Source organism: Amia ocellicauda, chromosome 5 (assembly GCF_036373705.1).
Source record: "Amia ocellicauda isolate fAmiCal2 chromosome 5, fAmiCal2.hap1, whole genome shotgun sequence".
NCBI classification, from domain to species: Eukaryota; Metazoa; Chordata; class Actinopteri; order Amiiformes; family Amiidae; genus Amia; species Amia ocellicauda.
The window spans coordinates 29,240,115-29,255,805 of NC_089854.1; the positions used below are offsets into that span (position 1 = coordinate 29,240,115).

The 15,691-nt window shown below is 37.0% G+C and overlaps 1 protein-coding gene across 1 annotated transcript; it reads right to left on the reverse strand.

The window, feature by feature from the left end:
* Positions 1-292: 292 nt before the first annotated feature.
* On the reverse strand, positions 293-14,173 carry LOC136749994 (myosin-4-like). Its single transcript, XM_066704694.1, has 40 exons — positions 14,121-14,173; positions 13,597-13,812; positions 13,307-13,450; positions 13,052-13,208; positions 12,651-12,678; positions 12,435-12,543; positions 12,244-12,336; positions 11,665-11,728; positions 11,474-11,572; positions 11,266-11,369; positions 11,037-11,175; positions 10,570-10,688; positions 10,327-10,476; positions 10,020-10,190; positions 9,473-9,779; positions 9,279-9,355; positions 9,101-9,188; positions 8,895-9,012; positions 8,674-8,797; positions 8,304-8,440; positions 7,959-8,214; positions 7,180-7,422; positions 6,923-7,099; positions 6,308-6,453; positions 6,037-6,127; positions 5,561-5,950; positions 5,343-5,469; positions 5,099-5,217; positions 4,766-4,962; positions 4,229-4,412; positions 3,983-4,148; positions 3,580-3,704; positions 3,108-3,416; positions 2,272-2,475; positions 2,029-2,154; positions 1,765-1,935; positions 1,559-1,663; positions 1,359-1,454; positions 818-952; positions 293-603 (listed from the first exon to the last, which is right to left on the reverse strand). The coding sequence occupies exons 2-40, from the start codon at positions 13,798-13,800 to the stop codon at positions 583-585; spliced, it is 5,820 nt and encodes a 1,939-aa protein (XP_066560791.1). The 5' UTR covers positions 13,801-13,812; positions 14,121-14,173; the 3' UTR covers positions 293-582.
* Between the last annotated feature and the right edge of the window lie 1,518 nt (positions 14,174-15,691).

Genomic DNA, 15,691 nt, shown 5'->3' on the forward strand with positions numbered 1-15,691 from the left:
ATACAAAAGCCAACAGGGCAGCTCTGCACCATAGGGTGTGTATATATATTTTATTTTCACACTTTTTTAAGACCAAAATAGGGGTGTCAGTAAAATATATGGCATGTCAGTAAAAATAGTCCAACTATGTCAGTCGTGTCAGTGCAACCTCAAATTTATACTATAGGCCTGTCACAGATATTTTATTTTGATTTTTAGTTGTAAAATACAATAATAATAATATGAAAACATTTACCCTAAACTATTTATAACCATCACCTTGTTTCCAAAACAGAATAAAGGAAATAACAACTTTGGTTTGAATGCTTTATTACTATTATAGTAAAAACTAATACAAATTGGTACATAGAGAAGATGTGTTGGGCTCACAAGCATTACATCATAATAACTATTACAAAAAAATGTTTCTTCAAGTTTTGCTTAATAAAATCTATTATTTTTGGACTTATTCATTGTGTAAATAGTAATGATATTTACTAAAAAAGGAGCCTCTAAAAGAAACAGTCTTTAAATAAGTTATATGTTCCAATGTTATGAATGGGACCCACTTTTTTATCTTTATGTACTAGACAGCTTGAAGCTTTACTCCTGGTTGTCTTTTCCCTGTAAAAGACAAAAGTGCAATTTACAGTTAGTTTACAGTGAGACAAAAGCTATTTTTTATTAACTTAGTATGAAACAGTACTGCACAGAACACACTAAGGCTGACCAGCTGGATCTCAAATTGTGAATAATTTGTTATTAATTACAAGCTAAGGCTTTTTCTACATGAAATTAAAAACTTGAATTTGTGAATCACAATGTTTGAATATTTTACCTTAGAGCCCATATCACGGCTCTTGGCTCTGAGCTTGTTGACCTGTGATTCAGCGATGTCAGCTCGCTCCTCAGCTTCCTCCAGCTCATGCTGCACTTTCCTGAATCTGGAGAGATGGGTATTGGACTGTTCCTCCTGAAAATAACCATTAATCACAGGAATTATGCCCAGGGCCAACATTTCTTATTGAATAATTAAGAAAAAATAACATCAACTGTTGAATAACATCTCATACAGACCCTTTATTGCAGAAGTACTTTTTCAAAAATTACTTCCTCAGATTAATAATAATGTGGCAAGATTCACATATTCACTCTATAGTATTACATATGACATGTGTCCTTCCTTTACATAATCTTCATTGTATGCCAAGTGATTTCTGTTCTGGACAGCACAGTGAAACATAAAATACACTCAAGACTTCCTAGTCCTGACACATATAGTAAACTTTGTGAAATTATTAACTGAATGGAGAGAGGTTATTTTAGACATTTTGCCATTACTGTATGTGGTTCTATTTATTAATGTGCACATTACTCACAGACTCCTCTGCTTGTCTCTTGTAGGCCTTGACCTTCAACTGGAGTTTGTCAACCAGATCTTGTAGTCTGAGGATGTTCTTCTTATCCTCCTCAGACTATTTCAAAGAAGGAGACAGTTATGAAGCCATGACTGGAATGTTTAATTTGTAATCATTATTCTTAATTAACTTTGGACAACCTCATGCCAGGTCTACTATACCTGATATGACAGCTCCTTGACTCTCCGCTCATACTTCCTTACACCCTTCACTGAATCAGAACTGTGCTTCTGTTCTGCTTCAAGTTCATTTTCCAGCTCACGCACCTAAAGGAAATGTCACACTGTCAGGAGAGTGGAACGTTGGAATGGGGTAAATATGAACATTTCTATACATTTACATGTCTCTTTTATCTTCTACATCTCACCCTAGACTCCAGTTTCTGGAGCTGCTTCTTTCCACCCTTCATTGCCAGCTGCTCAGCCTCATCCAGACGGTGCTGCAGGTCCTTCACTGTGACCTCCAGGTTCTTCTTCATTCTCTCCAGATGAGCGCTGGTGTCCTGCTCCTTCTTCAGCTCCTCAGCCATCATGGCAGCCTGTAAACACGACCAATTGTGATTAGATATCTTTATTTTTTTTAGTTTGGTGTTTCAGAAAAGTTAAGTCAAAATGTTGACTTAAGAACCTACATCAGTGATGGCCTTCTTGGCTTTCTCATCGGCATTCCTGGCTTCTTGGATTGTGTCCTCCACCTCACTTTGAAGCTGTGAAAAATCACTCTCCAGCTTCTTCCTGGTGTTGATCAAACTAGTATTCTTGAAAAATAAAAGTGCAAACAAATCTACATGTTAGTAACACAGTACTAATTAAACAGTGGCAAATATTAAAGTTATTTCCATTTGCATTTTAGAAGCATGGACTGAATCACTCACCTGGGAGTGCAGCAGCTGCACACGCTCACTTGCATCAACCAGTTCCTGTTCAGCCACTTTGCGGCTTCTGTCTGTCTGTTCCAGGGCAGCCCTCATTTCCTCAATCTCAGCCTGCATCAGGTTGCTCCTGCGTTCCGCCATGGCAACCTGTTCCTTCATGTCATCGCTGCTTCTCATGGAATCATCAAGGTGCAACTGAGCTTCCTTTTTGGGAAGGTAAATAACAGAAGACACCTTTGTCTACATTTGTAGCTACAACTGCTGGCTGAATCCTGATTATCATTTAGATGTGTTTTGTGTTTTGTTTGATATCAGCCATGTATTTTGTTGTGTATTGATAACACACCTAAATTGCATGTAATTTACTAGGCCATAGAAAGTCTATAATTTGTATTTACTGCATTTGCAACTGTTTGACAAATATTTCTTGTGACAACTCCCTTCACTTAGGTTGGGGTGTCTACTATGAAATAAATAAATACATTCATAATGATAATAATCATCATCTTCATCATCAATACTGAAAGCGATCAATAGATAGTGAAATGCTTTTTTGACTTTTCTAATCATATATTGAAATCATTAATTAGATTAATATGATTAGCTATGCAACACCATACAACATACATTTCAAAAACAAAGTACTTGTTAGATCATCTAATAATAACTATAATTTGCTGTCTGCCAATTTTCTTGTGGGACAAGACTGGCAAATTGAAAACTGCAGCTCCATAGTGGGGGATGCTTTGAGTTAGATTATCTGCATGATTTCAGTTGAAGCACTTAGATATTGGAACATGCTGTTGTTAATTCACTGCAGTGTCACAAGAGCTGACCTTAAGCTGTGCCTGGATGTTCCTCAGGTGTTTCTGTGATTCGCAGGCCTGGCGGTTGGCGTGACCCAGCTGTATTTCCATCTCATTGAGATCCCCCTCCATCTTCTTTTTCACTCTCAGGGCATCGTTGCGGCTCCTGACCTCAGAATCCAAGGTACTCTGCAGTGAGTCTACAACTCTCTGGTTGTTCCTCTTCAGTTGCTCAATCTCCTCATCCTTCTCCGAGATTTTCCTGTCTACCTCAGACTTCACCTGGTTCAGCTCTAGTTGCACACGGAGAATCTTGCTCTCTTCATGCTCCAGGGATGCCTAGATTGCAATTAATAAAGGGCATTATAAGTGGATGTATAGTTTAACTGTGTACAGCCTTGAATTTGCATTACAGTACAAATTGGGTCATTTACTGATTTACATTCAGCCTAGAGTATTACTGATTAATTCATTATATTGTCTTTAGTGCTTATACAGTTACCTCTGCCTCTTCCAAAGCTGTCTGAATCTCAGCTTTTTCCTGTTCTGCTTGTTTCTTGGCTTTCTCCAGCTCATGAATGCTCTTGCCAGTTTCGCCAAGCTGCTCAGTGAGATCTGAAATCTCCTCTACAAGTTAAGAATAGTTTAATTGTAGTTACTATTTCTGATCCAGTCTCTCATTTCACTTTAAAGCATATTATACAAGCATTCAAATCAAAATAGGTTTGATTACTGGCACTAAGCTGGTGAGAATTAAAACAGTAAAATCATCTGCACTATAGTGCACAGCTTTTGGTAAGAATATATATTATTATATATTTACTTGATTAAAAGTAATCTTGATTTAATAAGCCAACTTTCAACACTTGGAAAGTAAATGTGTTATAACGAAACACACTGCTTACGTTGCAGGTTCTTGTTTTCACGTTTCAGTGTTTCAAGATGCTCTAATGATTCTTCATAAGCATTCTTCATCTTGAAGTTCTCAGTTCCCATGGAGCGGACCTCCTTCAGTGCACCTTCCAGTTCTGCTTGGCTTTCTTCGTACTTCTGCTTCCATTCTGCCAGGACCTTCAAACAGAGATTACACAGGTGACTAAAAGTGTATTTTGCACCCCGATACTACATGCACAACACAGACGTTGTCATACCTTGTCAAAGTTTCTTTGTTTCTTATCAAGGGCAGCCGCAGCAGAGTTGGCCTTTTCCACATCCATCATCAGATCCTCCACTTCACTCTGCAGTCTCTGCTTGGTCTTCTCCAGGGAAGAGCACTTGGAGTTTGTTGCCTCGACTGCTTCCTCAGCATCTTGTAAACGTTGAGCCAACTTTTTCCTGCAATTAAATCAGGATTACATTACCAAAGGACAAAAGGGGGGACAAAGTATTTATCTAGTATATGTTAAACTGCTAAAAAATAAGCTCAACGTGCTATCATGATTTATGCCACCCCCCCACCCACCACCTCCTTTAGCACATACTTGGAACTTATGTATATTATGCCTGCACTTGTAACTTCATTCGACTATGATGTTATTGTATTTTGTTTTTTGTACTGTAGTATTACCACACTTTTGTATTGCTTTAAATTATATTTTGTATTACTGCTCTATTTGCCCTGGGCAAGGATGTCTGCTAAGAAACAAATAATAAGAATGATAATGATAATGATAGTAATAATATCATACTTGGCTTCCTCAAGCTCCTCAGTGCGCTGGATGGCGTCAGTTTCGTATTTTGTTCTCCACTGAGCCACTTCACTGTTGGCTTTGGACATTCCGCGCTGAAGTTCAGCCTTGGCCTCCTGCTCCTCCTCAAACTGCTCTCGTAGGAGATCACAGTCATGACGGGCTGATTGCAAAGCATGAGCCAGAGCATTTTTAGCCTGATAAGAGAGATAGAAAAAGATACAGGTTTGGGTTTGTTTTTCCACTGAATGTCTGGAAATTCAAAGATGTCTCATTCTTATTTTGAAGGGGTGGCTTTGGTTTGGCTTTATGTTTTGTGCACAACATGTTTACCTTGATTTCCTCTTCATTCAGCCTTTTCAGTTCTTCAACTTGCTGAGTATAAGCCACTTTTCCCCTGGTTAACTGAGACACCAAGGAATCCTTTTCTTCAAGTTGACGAGACATTTCCCCTGTTGTAATAGAAAATACAGAATATTTTATGGAGTTTCTAGGTCTCTGCTATATATATATCAATATATTGAAATATATTCATTTGTTCTGCATAATTTGCAGTTGACATATGATATATCCTTACCATTCTCTGTCTGGAAACGGGATTTCTGAGTTGTAAGGTCATTATTCTGTCTCTGAAGATCATCGTCTTTTGCCTTTAATTCACTTAGCTGATCTTCTAGAGAGCGGCACATCTTTTCAAGATTGGCCTACAAAGAAACAAAAGCTTTGGTATTTTAAGTTTTAAGAGACCACCAGAATATTTTTTCAAGGCATTATTTCACAGCATGTCCAACTCACTTTAGACTTGGCAATAGACTCCATGTTGCTGGAGAGATCATCCACTTCCATTTTCAGCTCACTCTTCTCCTTCTCAAGTTTCTGTTTTACACGCTGTAGGTTGTCAATTTGCTCCCCAAGTTCTGCCACAGAGTCAGCATGCTTCTTGCGGAGGGCAGCAGCGGTGGCTTCATGTTGCAGAGTCGACTCTTCAAGGTCACGGCGGAGTTTCTGGAACTCAGCTTCGCGTTTCTTGTTCATCTCAATCTGAGCCGAGGTTGCACCACCAGCCTCTTCAAGCCTTTCGCTGATCTCCTCAAGTTCCCTGGAAAGATCAGCCCTCTGCTTCTCAACCTTGGCCCGAGCAGCACGTTCAGCCTCAATTTCTTCTTCCAGCTCTTCAATGCGTGCCTGACAAATAACAAGCATGGGTCAATTTCTGCTAAAATGTTTCAATGAAATGGCTGGAAATTCAGAGAAACATCCATACATCTTACCTGCAGCTCCTTAATTTTCTTCTGCAGTTGAGCCCCAAGAGCTTGCTCATCTTCAATTTTCCCTTGCAGCTGAGTAACTTCAAAGTCTTTCCTGTTATACAAAATAAATGGAATCTGGTTAAAAAGCAAATACTGAGATCTATATCATATGTATTGTAGAAAATCTTTTTCAATTCCTTTATTAAACAAATCTTCAATCAGCATTAGGAATAATAGCTAGAGTTGATATTCTGGTGAATTATTTCAAATCTGTCAGCAAAGAGAGACTTACTTCTTGAGCTTTTCATCCAACTGTTGTTTGTCATTTTCCAAATCCATTATGGATTCCTGGGCTAATTTCAGATCACCCTCAAGCTTTCTCTTGGCCCTCTCTAGGTCCATGCGAATTTTCTTCTCTTGTTCCAGTGATCCCTCTAACTGAAATTGTATTAATTAATACAATAAAAGTCAATAAAAAGTGTCCATAAAAGTCAGAACATATGGATTAAGAATGCACAGATAACTTTATGTTTAATACAAAAAATGTTGAAAACAATAAGGTCTACATCTATAAACTATTTTTTAGATACATCGCTACATTGTAAACATGTTTCTTTCTGTAACAAGATAAATAAATCCCAAAGTTGCAAAGCCAACATAGAAGCATTTACAGACTCTATGAGATAAATTAACATTCTGAAAGAGGTCTATCATGGTTTGCAACTATTATTTGTGTTGTAATGCTAGGTGTAGTAATCAAAGTTTCTTGCCCATGTCTCAGAAACCATAGTTATAATACAGAATACCTTTACAATAAATTAAAACTACAAATACTGTCCAGGCTGGAAGAGTATAGAAATTAATCCACATACCCTGCATTTCTAAAATCAATCATATTAAGACTCACATCATCCACTTGCTGCTCCAGTTTGGTCTTGGCTTTGCTCAGACTGTTGACTTTGTCTTCCTCAGCCTGCAAATCATCAAGGGTCTGTTGGTGGGCCTCCTGAAGAGCTTTCTTCTCCTTTGTCAACTTGGAGATATTCTCATCAAGAGATGCCATCTCCTCAGTCAGATTTTTCACCTGTGAGATTAAACATTTCATTTAGAAATAAAGTCATTGCTTCACCTCAGGACAACATGTATAAGTATTATGTGTCAAACCTTGTTTTCTGTGGCATGTTTCTCCTTCTCCACTTTGGCCAGGGTGAGCTCTAAGTCATCAATGTCTTTCTTGAGCTCAGAGCACTCATCCTCCAGTTTCCTCTTCTTTGCAGTCAGCTCAGCATTCATTTCCTCCTCATCATCCAGTCTCTCTGCTGTCTCTTTCAATTTTGCCTCAAGCTGGATTTTACTCTTGATGAGGCCTTCACACCTTTCTTCCGCATCCATCAGATTATCAGATTCCTTTACATAATGAACAGCAAAAAATATCCATCAAATTCAAATAAATACTGCCTCATAACTAATTTATAACAAGTCTTTCAAAGAGTAAATATAATTAAAACCACTACAAAGATAAATATACAAATACACATATGTATATTTCATATACCTATGTATAAACTAATTGATTGAATTCATGAACTCAATGAGAGGTTTGTATATTTTACATTAAAAATAGGAATATTGAATAATTTCCCCCAACTTGAATCTGTAAAACAAAAATGTGTAATATTATGTATTTATGTATTTATGTATTTATTAGCAAATGCTCTTATCCAGGGCAACTTACAGTTTACACAATAAACATTTTAAATATGATGAGACTTATATTGTATTGTATTCGAGGTGAAAATACCACCTGAACTTAAATAATTAATTAACTGATTCATTTTCATTTAAGTGTTTGACAAATTGTTAGAATTTTAAGAGGCAATTTTGCCAGAAATGTTAGATTTCCTCTTATATTACTAATTAATAAAGTTTTCTTTATAACATACCGATTGAACTTGAAGAAGTAGGTCGTTCTTTTCTTGAACAATGGAGACCATTTTCTCCTCAAGTTCCTTCCTTCTGGCATCTGACTTGGTCAGATCTTCCTTGCACTTGGCAAAGTCTTCTTTCATCGTGGCCATTTCCTTCTCAGTTTCCGCACTCTTCAGGAGAGGCTTGATCTTGAAGTACATCTTCATCCATGGCCAGTGTTTCACATTCATGAATGAGCGGATATTGTACTGAATGGTAAACAGGGCTTCCCTGTAAAATGAGAGGAAAGCAGTGGAATTAAGCTGCTTGACTGGCATTAACAATCCCTTGTGCCATTATCCCTTGTGCCGTTTAAATACCTTCTCTCTATCATCTTATTATATTCAATCCTTACAAGGTATCCACGGCACACAGCTTGAGTACATGTTACCACTTGTGCGAGACGCTCATCTCTCATCTCTTCAAGAACACCAAGTAATCCAGCTTTGAAGAACACCTGAATAAGAATGATAAAACCAACAAATAGGAAATGAGTTATGTGACACTTTCCATTGCACAATTTTTCAAAAGCAGCAGCATTTGTACAAGGATGGATATCCCTGTGCTCTGCTGGAGTCCTGGATGTGTCACATATCTGTTTGAAGCATTCCATTCAACATGCTTTTCCTCAGCTTCATAACATCTGTATCACATAGAGCATTAGAGGTACACGGAAATAGATATACTTGCTTTGGTGTGCCCAAATTTGTACTGTGTGTGATCAACATCAATTGACCCAAGGAGTTTCTCTCCAGCTTTCTTATTGTCCATGAACTGGCCCTCTGGGACAGCACTGGGATTCAAGATCCTGTATCTGTAGCAAAAACAATCAAACAAACAACAATTAAGCCATGTGAGACACTGTCATTTTCTTTTTCATAATAGAGGCAATTAAAACTTAATTTTTGTACCTTTGCTTGAAGTCAGCATACATGATTCTGCTTGGGAATCCTTTTCTGCAAATTCTTATCCCTTCCAGCACACCATTACATCTCAGCTGGTGGATAACCAGCTGATTTTCCATAGCACCTAGATTAATTGAAAAATGCATATTGTTTCTATTTTCTTCATTTGAGAGTCAAACAATATTGACATATTACCATTGAAATGCCATTACCTGGGATTTTGGATTCATTGGGAATCAAACAACGCACAAAATGAGGGTGAGTAGTTTTCAAGTTGGACATCAGCTTGTTTAGATTTTCCTGTAGACAGAGAAAGCATAATTATCTCTCAGTTTAAATAACATGTCTTTTTAGTTTTTGCTCTTCACACTTCAATAGATAATACAATACCCTGAATAGTGCAGACACTGTCTGGAAGGATGAACCCTTCTTCTTGCCTCCCCCCTTTTTACCACCTCCAGCAGAGTCTTTAAGAAAACATAAAACAAAAGTACTCTGAATCTGAACCTTTAGCATGTCCATTAAGACTGTTCAAAAGCATAACATGAAAATGGGACATGTTAATCAATCATTTGAGTCTTTACCATCAGTAGCTGAGTAGCTGGAGTAGAGGAAGGATAACAGCTTCACAGGTGACTTCTGGTAGAGCTGCACAACAGACTCATTCAGGGGGTCCTTGTTCTTCTCAAGCCAGCCACCAATGTTGTAGTCCACAGTACCAGCATAGTGCACCAGGGAGAAGTGGGCCTCAGGCTTGCCTTTAACAGGCTTTGGTTTCAGGAAGCAGTTGTTTTTGCCCAGATGCTGGTCATACAGTTTATTCTTGAAAGAAGTGTCTGTAGATTTGGGGAACATGCACTCCTCTTCGAGGATAGAGAAGATGCCCATTGGCTGTGAACACATGAAAAGTATAAGATAACCAAAGTAGAACATTTAATTAATATCAACATATTCAAATCAGTGTTGTATCTTAAAAAAATAAAAACATCATGAGGATGTTCATGTACGTAAAGAATTTTGAAATGTTTTCCTCCCTAGATCAAACTTTAAAAAACATGCTGTGTGAATATGAGTAAATTACTGTTTATTAAAACTATGCACTTGAAAAAAGGTAAAGAAACAACAAAGTACCTTCTCAATAAGCTCAATGCAGGCAGCCAAGTCCATTCCGAAGTCAATGAACTCCCAGTCAATTCCTTCCTTCTTGTACTCTTCTTGTTCCAGTACAAACATGTGGTGGTTGAAGAACTGTTGCAGTTTCTCATTGGTGAAGTTGATGCACAGCTGCTCCAAGGTATTGAACTAAAAATAAAATATAGAACACATCAGTACATATACAATATACAGTGCATTTGTGTGTGTGAGCACATATCTCACTGTAATACATGTATAATAATGCTTATCTCATGAGAAAATAAAAGCAATGGGCAAATCTTACATCAAAGATCTCAAATCCGGCAATATCCAGCACACCAATGAAGTGCTGTCTGGGCTGCTTGGTGTCCAGCTGCTGGTTAATACGGAGCACCATCCACAAGAACATCTTCTCATAGACGGACTTAGCCAGGGCACCAATGGCGTTATACACCTAGTAAAGAAATAAATGGACCAAAATGCATATCATTCAGTCATTCAGAAGACACAACAAAAAGCATCATGTTGTCAGAATGAACATTTTTACCTGTTGGACACTCTGGCCCTTGGTGACATATTCATTGCCAACCTTCACCCTAGGGTAGCATAGGTTTTTAAGGAGATCAGCAGAATTCAAGCCCATCAGATAGGCTGCTTTATCAGCCTCTGCATTAAGGGAAGACAATAAAGAAACATTAATAAATGAATAAAACTAATCCATTCATGAACAGCACCACGCCTAAGACATTATTGTGTTTAATCTTGAAAACATATATATTTAAAGTCAAAAATAAGAACTGTCCCACTTTGGATGGAAACATTTAATCTGTTTGATCTACAAATAGCACGTCCAAGTTAAAGAATTACAGTGACAGTTTTGCATCACTTAACAAAGGCACACCAATTAACACAATTTAACACCTGTAGTTTGCCAGGTAGTTTCCTGTATTGTTTTTTTATCCCAATTCTCAATTTTATATATTTTTTATCTTACTGTTTCACCGTAGTGTGTACCTTCAGTGCCATCGGGCTCAGCCTGCTCCTCACGTTGCTTCTGCTTGAACCTCATGTTACCGTAGTGCATCACGGCACCAGTCAGCTTGTAGATGCCCAATTTCTCTTCATTAGTGAAGCCCAGAATGTCGATAGCTTCCTGTACCCAAGCAAACACACAGATACATCCTTGAAGAAATTACACATATATGGAAATTACATGATTGTGTGATGCTTCCAAACAACTTACATCTGTAGCCATCAACTCATCTGCGTCATCGATGCTCTTCACAGCTATTTCACCTTGGCTGATGAAGGAAAAGTCGTATGGATTGGTGGTGATGAGGAGCATATCTGGGGGACGAGAATGGTTTATGTTTATCTCTGATTTCCTCAGTAGGATTTATATATAAGCACTGCATTCAAAACAGAAACATATAAGTACATTCAGAAATTACCAATAAGTTCAGGCTTCTTGTTGCAGGTGAGTTGGTAGAAGATATGATAGCTTCTTTCAGCGGATAACTGAAACGTCACTCTGGATTTTTCCAGAAGATCTACAGAACAGAAATGTAAAAAAAAGAGCTTCCTCACTAACCGAATCTGCTCAAATCAACATAAAAGTGTCAGTGTGAGATATGAGACCTACATGTTTCAATATCAGCCGACGACAGTTTCCCACTTGGCCCAAAGTGGATTCGGATGAATTTACCCTGTTTGAAAAGGCAAATTAACAAATACACACAAATGATACAATCAAATGATCAAATCAAATGTGAAAAATATAAACTAAAGCCACATGACATGCGCATGGTATCAATGATCAGAGATCGATTAACATTAGAAACAGCCTGTTACTATAACTTCAGACTTCTATTCCTTAATATACATTTTATCTTACATTCATAATGTAATTTATGAATATATATATATATATATATATATATATATATATATATATATATATATATATATATATATATAGTATGGCACTAAAGGTTGAGATTCTTTAATGAATTACAAGCACAATTTCCTTTTTCAGTTTCATATAAAGCAATCACACATCATCTGCTATTGTTTCAACTCACAGTGTAATTGTCAGCACAGCAACCACACATGCTTCTGGAAGTATTTTTGTATGGATACTTATATGGTTATGTCTGGAGTTAGGGTTGAAATACTTGAAACAACCCAACAACCAATTTTAATTAAGAAATGACTGACTTACAAAACGTGAGGAGTTGTCATTTCTCACAGTCTTGGCGTTACCAAAGGCTTCTAACAGAGGATTGGCCTGGATGATTTGATCCTCCAGTGTTCCCTGAGGAAAATAAACATTACAAAAAAACACACAGAAAATTATGAGTTGACCAAATAAAACCATACATCCTGTACAATAAGTGTGTTCCCAGACCTAACCTTCATTTTGTTGCTTTGCTCCTTCTTCTTGTCCGCAGACACTGCAATTGTCGCAAAGTATTGGATGACACGTTTTGTGTTCACAGTCTTCCCCGCACCGGATTCTCCACTGGTGAATAAAAGAAGCAACAGTGTAAAATAAAGATAATAAGTTTCAGTTTCTAAATGAGAATGATTGATATAAAGTAGAGTTGGGAAAGACAAATGAAAACGTACGTGATCAAAATAGACTGGTTTTCACGATCTAAAACAGAAAAAAAAAATGATAATGGTTAGGGGAAAAAATGAAAATCTTTTTAATTAAAAATAAAAATATATATTTTCTATTTATGTGCCACTTGTTAGAACAAAGTAACAGGCATTGCCACATGAAGCAAGTGTAAAGAGGAATCACAGGGTTTCTATCAAGCTCATATGAATGGTTACTTTATAAATAAAAGTCCATGTCCCCACTGTTGCTCATCCTGTTGTTAGTAGTTTAATTAATTAACAAATTCAATAAAGATTTCTTCCAGGATTAATAAATAAATAAATAAATAAATAAATAAATAAATAAATAAACTTTGCAGTATTTACATACTAGAGGTAGTGCTAGGAGTACAAATGTCTGGCCTTACCCGTGAGCATAGCCTGATAAGCGTTGTCAGAGAGGGCAAAGATGTGAGGAGGCACCTCCATTCGCTTCTTGCCTCTGTAATTTTTAACAACTTCTGGGTTGTACACTGGCAGCCACTTGTAGGGGTTGACAGTGACACAGAAAAGACCCGAGTATGTCTAGAGTGATATTGAAAGAAAACAGAATAATAAATATTGATGGAAGCCTCAGTGAAAGACAAAATAGTCCACTATATGCTCATTATAGAAAAACATACATAGATCATCCATGCTGCGTAACGCTCTTTCAGGTTAAACAGCACAGCGGGCTCGTTCAGGTGGGTCATCATCGCCATGTCCTCAATTTTGTCGTACTTGGGAGGATTCATTGGGAAGACTTGATCATCCTTAACTGTTACAGTCTGAAAAACAAAATGACAAATTGGGTTTAACAAATGGTGCTTTCTCAATATGTGCTCAAAACAGAAATTCAAAAGTTTAAAGATGAGAAACAAATCTAAACAAATTCGTATAAAGATTGACCTGCAGTATGCAGGATTTAACTTACTTTGTCGTCATTGACCTTAACAGTGACTTTGCCACCATCTTTAGACTGGATAAGACCCTTAACATAAAGTTCCTTGTCATCGTGTACATAACAGGCAGTTCTTGCATCAAACGGACGACTCTGTGCTTCCAGTCTCTCTTTCTCCGACTTCCGGAGAAATTGGGCGGCTTCCCCAAAAATCGCCATTTCCCCGTCAGAACTCATGGTGGTGGTTCTCTGTGTAAAAACAATAAAACAAAGACATGATACACAGTCGCATACAACCACCAGTACAGGAATACAAAATAAATATTCATACATAGTAATAAGTACTTCAAAAACACATTACAATGTTTCAAAACTTATTTAGTATTGTGCTTTTATAGTGATTACCTGTAGTCAACAAAGTATCAAGAGGAATATAAAAAGGAGCTTTTTGAACATTTGAACAGGCTGAGTAAAATGTATAATTTATTAAAATATGTATGGCTAAGTTCTGTCAACCTTCTGTCAATATTTTGTTTTACCTTGAAAAGGTGTCTTACCTTGTAAACCCTGTCACCACAGAAACTGCAATATTAGTATTGCTCAGAAGCCTGAAGCAAAACACAATTAAATTTATTTTAACCAAATTTATTTAATGAACAATATTTCCCTTACATGTTGTTGTTAATGTAAACAGTTTTGATGTTGCAGTACACATTTTAGAAGATGAGGTGATGACAATAATGTTAAGTCCTGGAAACAAACTCAATCACCAAGAATATACAGCAAAGGAGGCACTGTATTTGAAGTGTGTCCCCAAAATGATACACATAAGGTAAGCAATCTATAAACAAAATATCTTAAATACATTGTAAAAGTTGATAAGAAGTCTGAATTAATTTGTATAGGTTTGACACATGAAGCAATCATTCAGAAGTAGAGTGCCAAAGCAGAGCCTGCACCTACCTTGATGTGCAGATGGTAACAAAAACCTCTTGTTCTCCAGCTGCATTTATAGAGACCTTCTGTCCTTCAGTGTACCCTTTGTCCTATATATGGACATGAATTGTTAAAGCAGGAACCTGTTAAGGGAGATCATCCATTACAAGGAGCAGTTATATTTAGCAATGCTAAGTTATAAAATTAAAACATACATTTTCAAATTAAAAAGGATTGTGAATGCAATGCAATCAACAATGAATTCCTAGTGACATCCCTATTTCTTTACTGAAAAAGGTCACAGAATCAAGATATTCTTCAAGGTATTATTGTTGTTTAACAATCGGCTAAACTAAAATTAGGAAAATGAATTAATGTGTTCTTTATCAATTTAATTCCCTCACTAAGCTCTAAACATGAAACACACAGAACTGCAAACTTACACACATTCACAGTTTATTCATTAACATCAGCAAATACGATCGGAACTTGTAATACAAGTATTAAGATTTACTCTTACTGGTGAAATGTTACTTCAGTTTTTTATACACTGGGAGGGTATTCAAATACTTTTTTCACATTGCTTTTCTAAAGCTATCTTTTTATCAGGCAGAACTCAATCTTAATAACTTTGGTATTCTGTTCTCGTATAAAATGCTATACTTGTATACTGCTGTGATAATTAAATGTAGAATAGTTTTCATTATGAGGAAACTGTTTTTTATTTTTTTATTTTTCAAATGGAGGAATGAATGCATCTATAATGACTTAAGACAGGACGCAGCAAGTACAGAAAATACCACAGAGTTCAATGAGTGCCTTTCTTTAAAAGGATAAAGAAGGTCAGCAGAGGTTGGAAGACTTAAATGCCAACAATACAACGGTCAGCACCTTTTGGCTATTTCAACACAAGGGAGCACAGCTGCTTCTCAAACAAAGCACTTGGTCACAACCTCTCTCCACGGCAGCAGCAATAACCTACCATGAAGCTAGGATTCAATTTCATTTTTTGTTCCTGCTCTTCATCTATTGGAATTAGTGCGTAAGAAGAAACGTAATTTTAGACAGTGCCAAAGTGCCAGTTGCTAAACTTAACAGATATGATGTAGTAATATTGATTGGACTGTGCAAGCCTTTGTTTCCTCCAGCTATGATCATACATCTTCTCTCCAACACCAGCTCACAATCATAC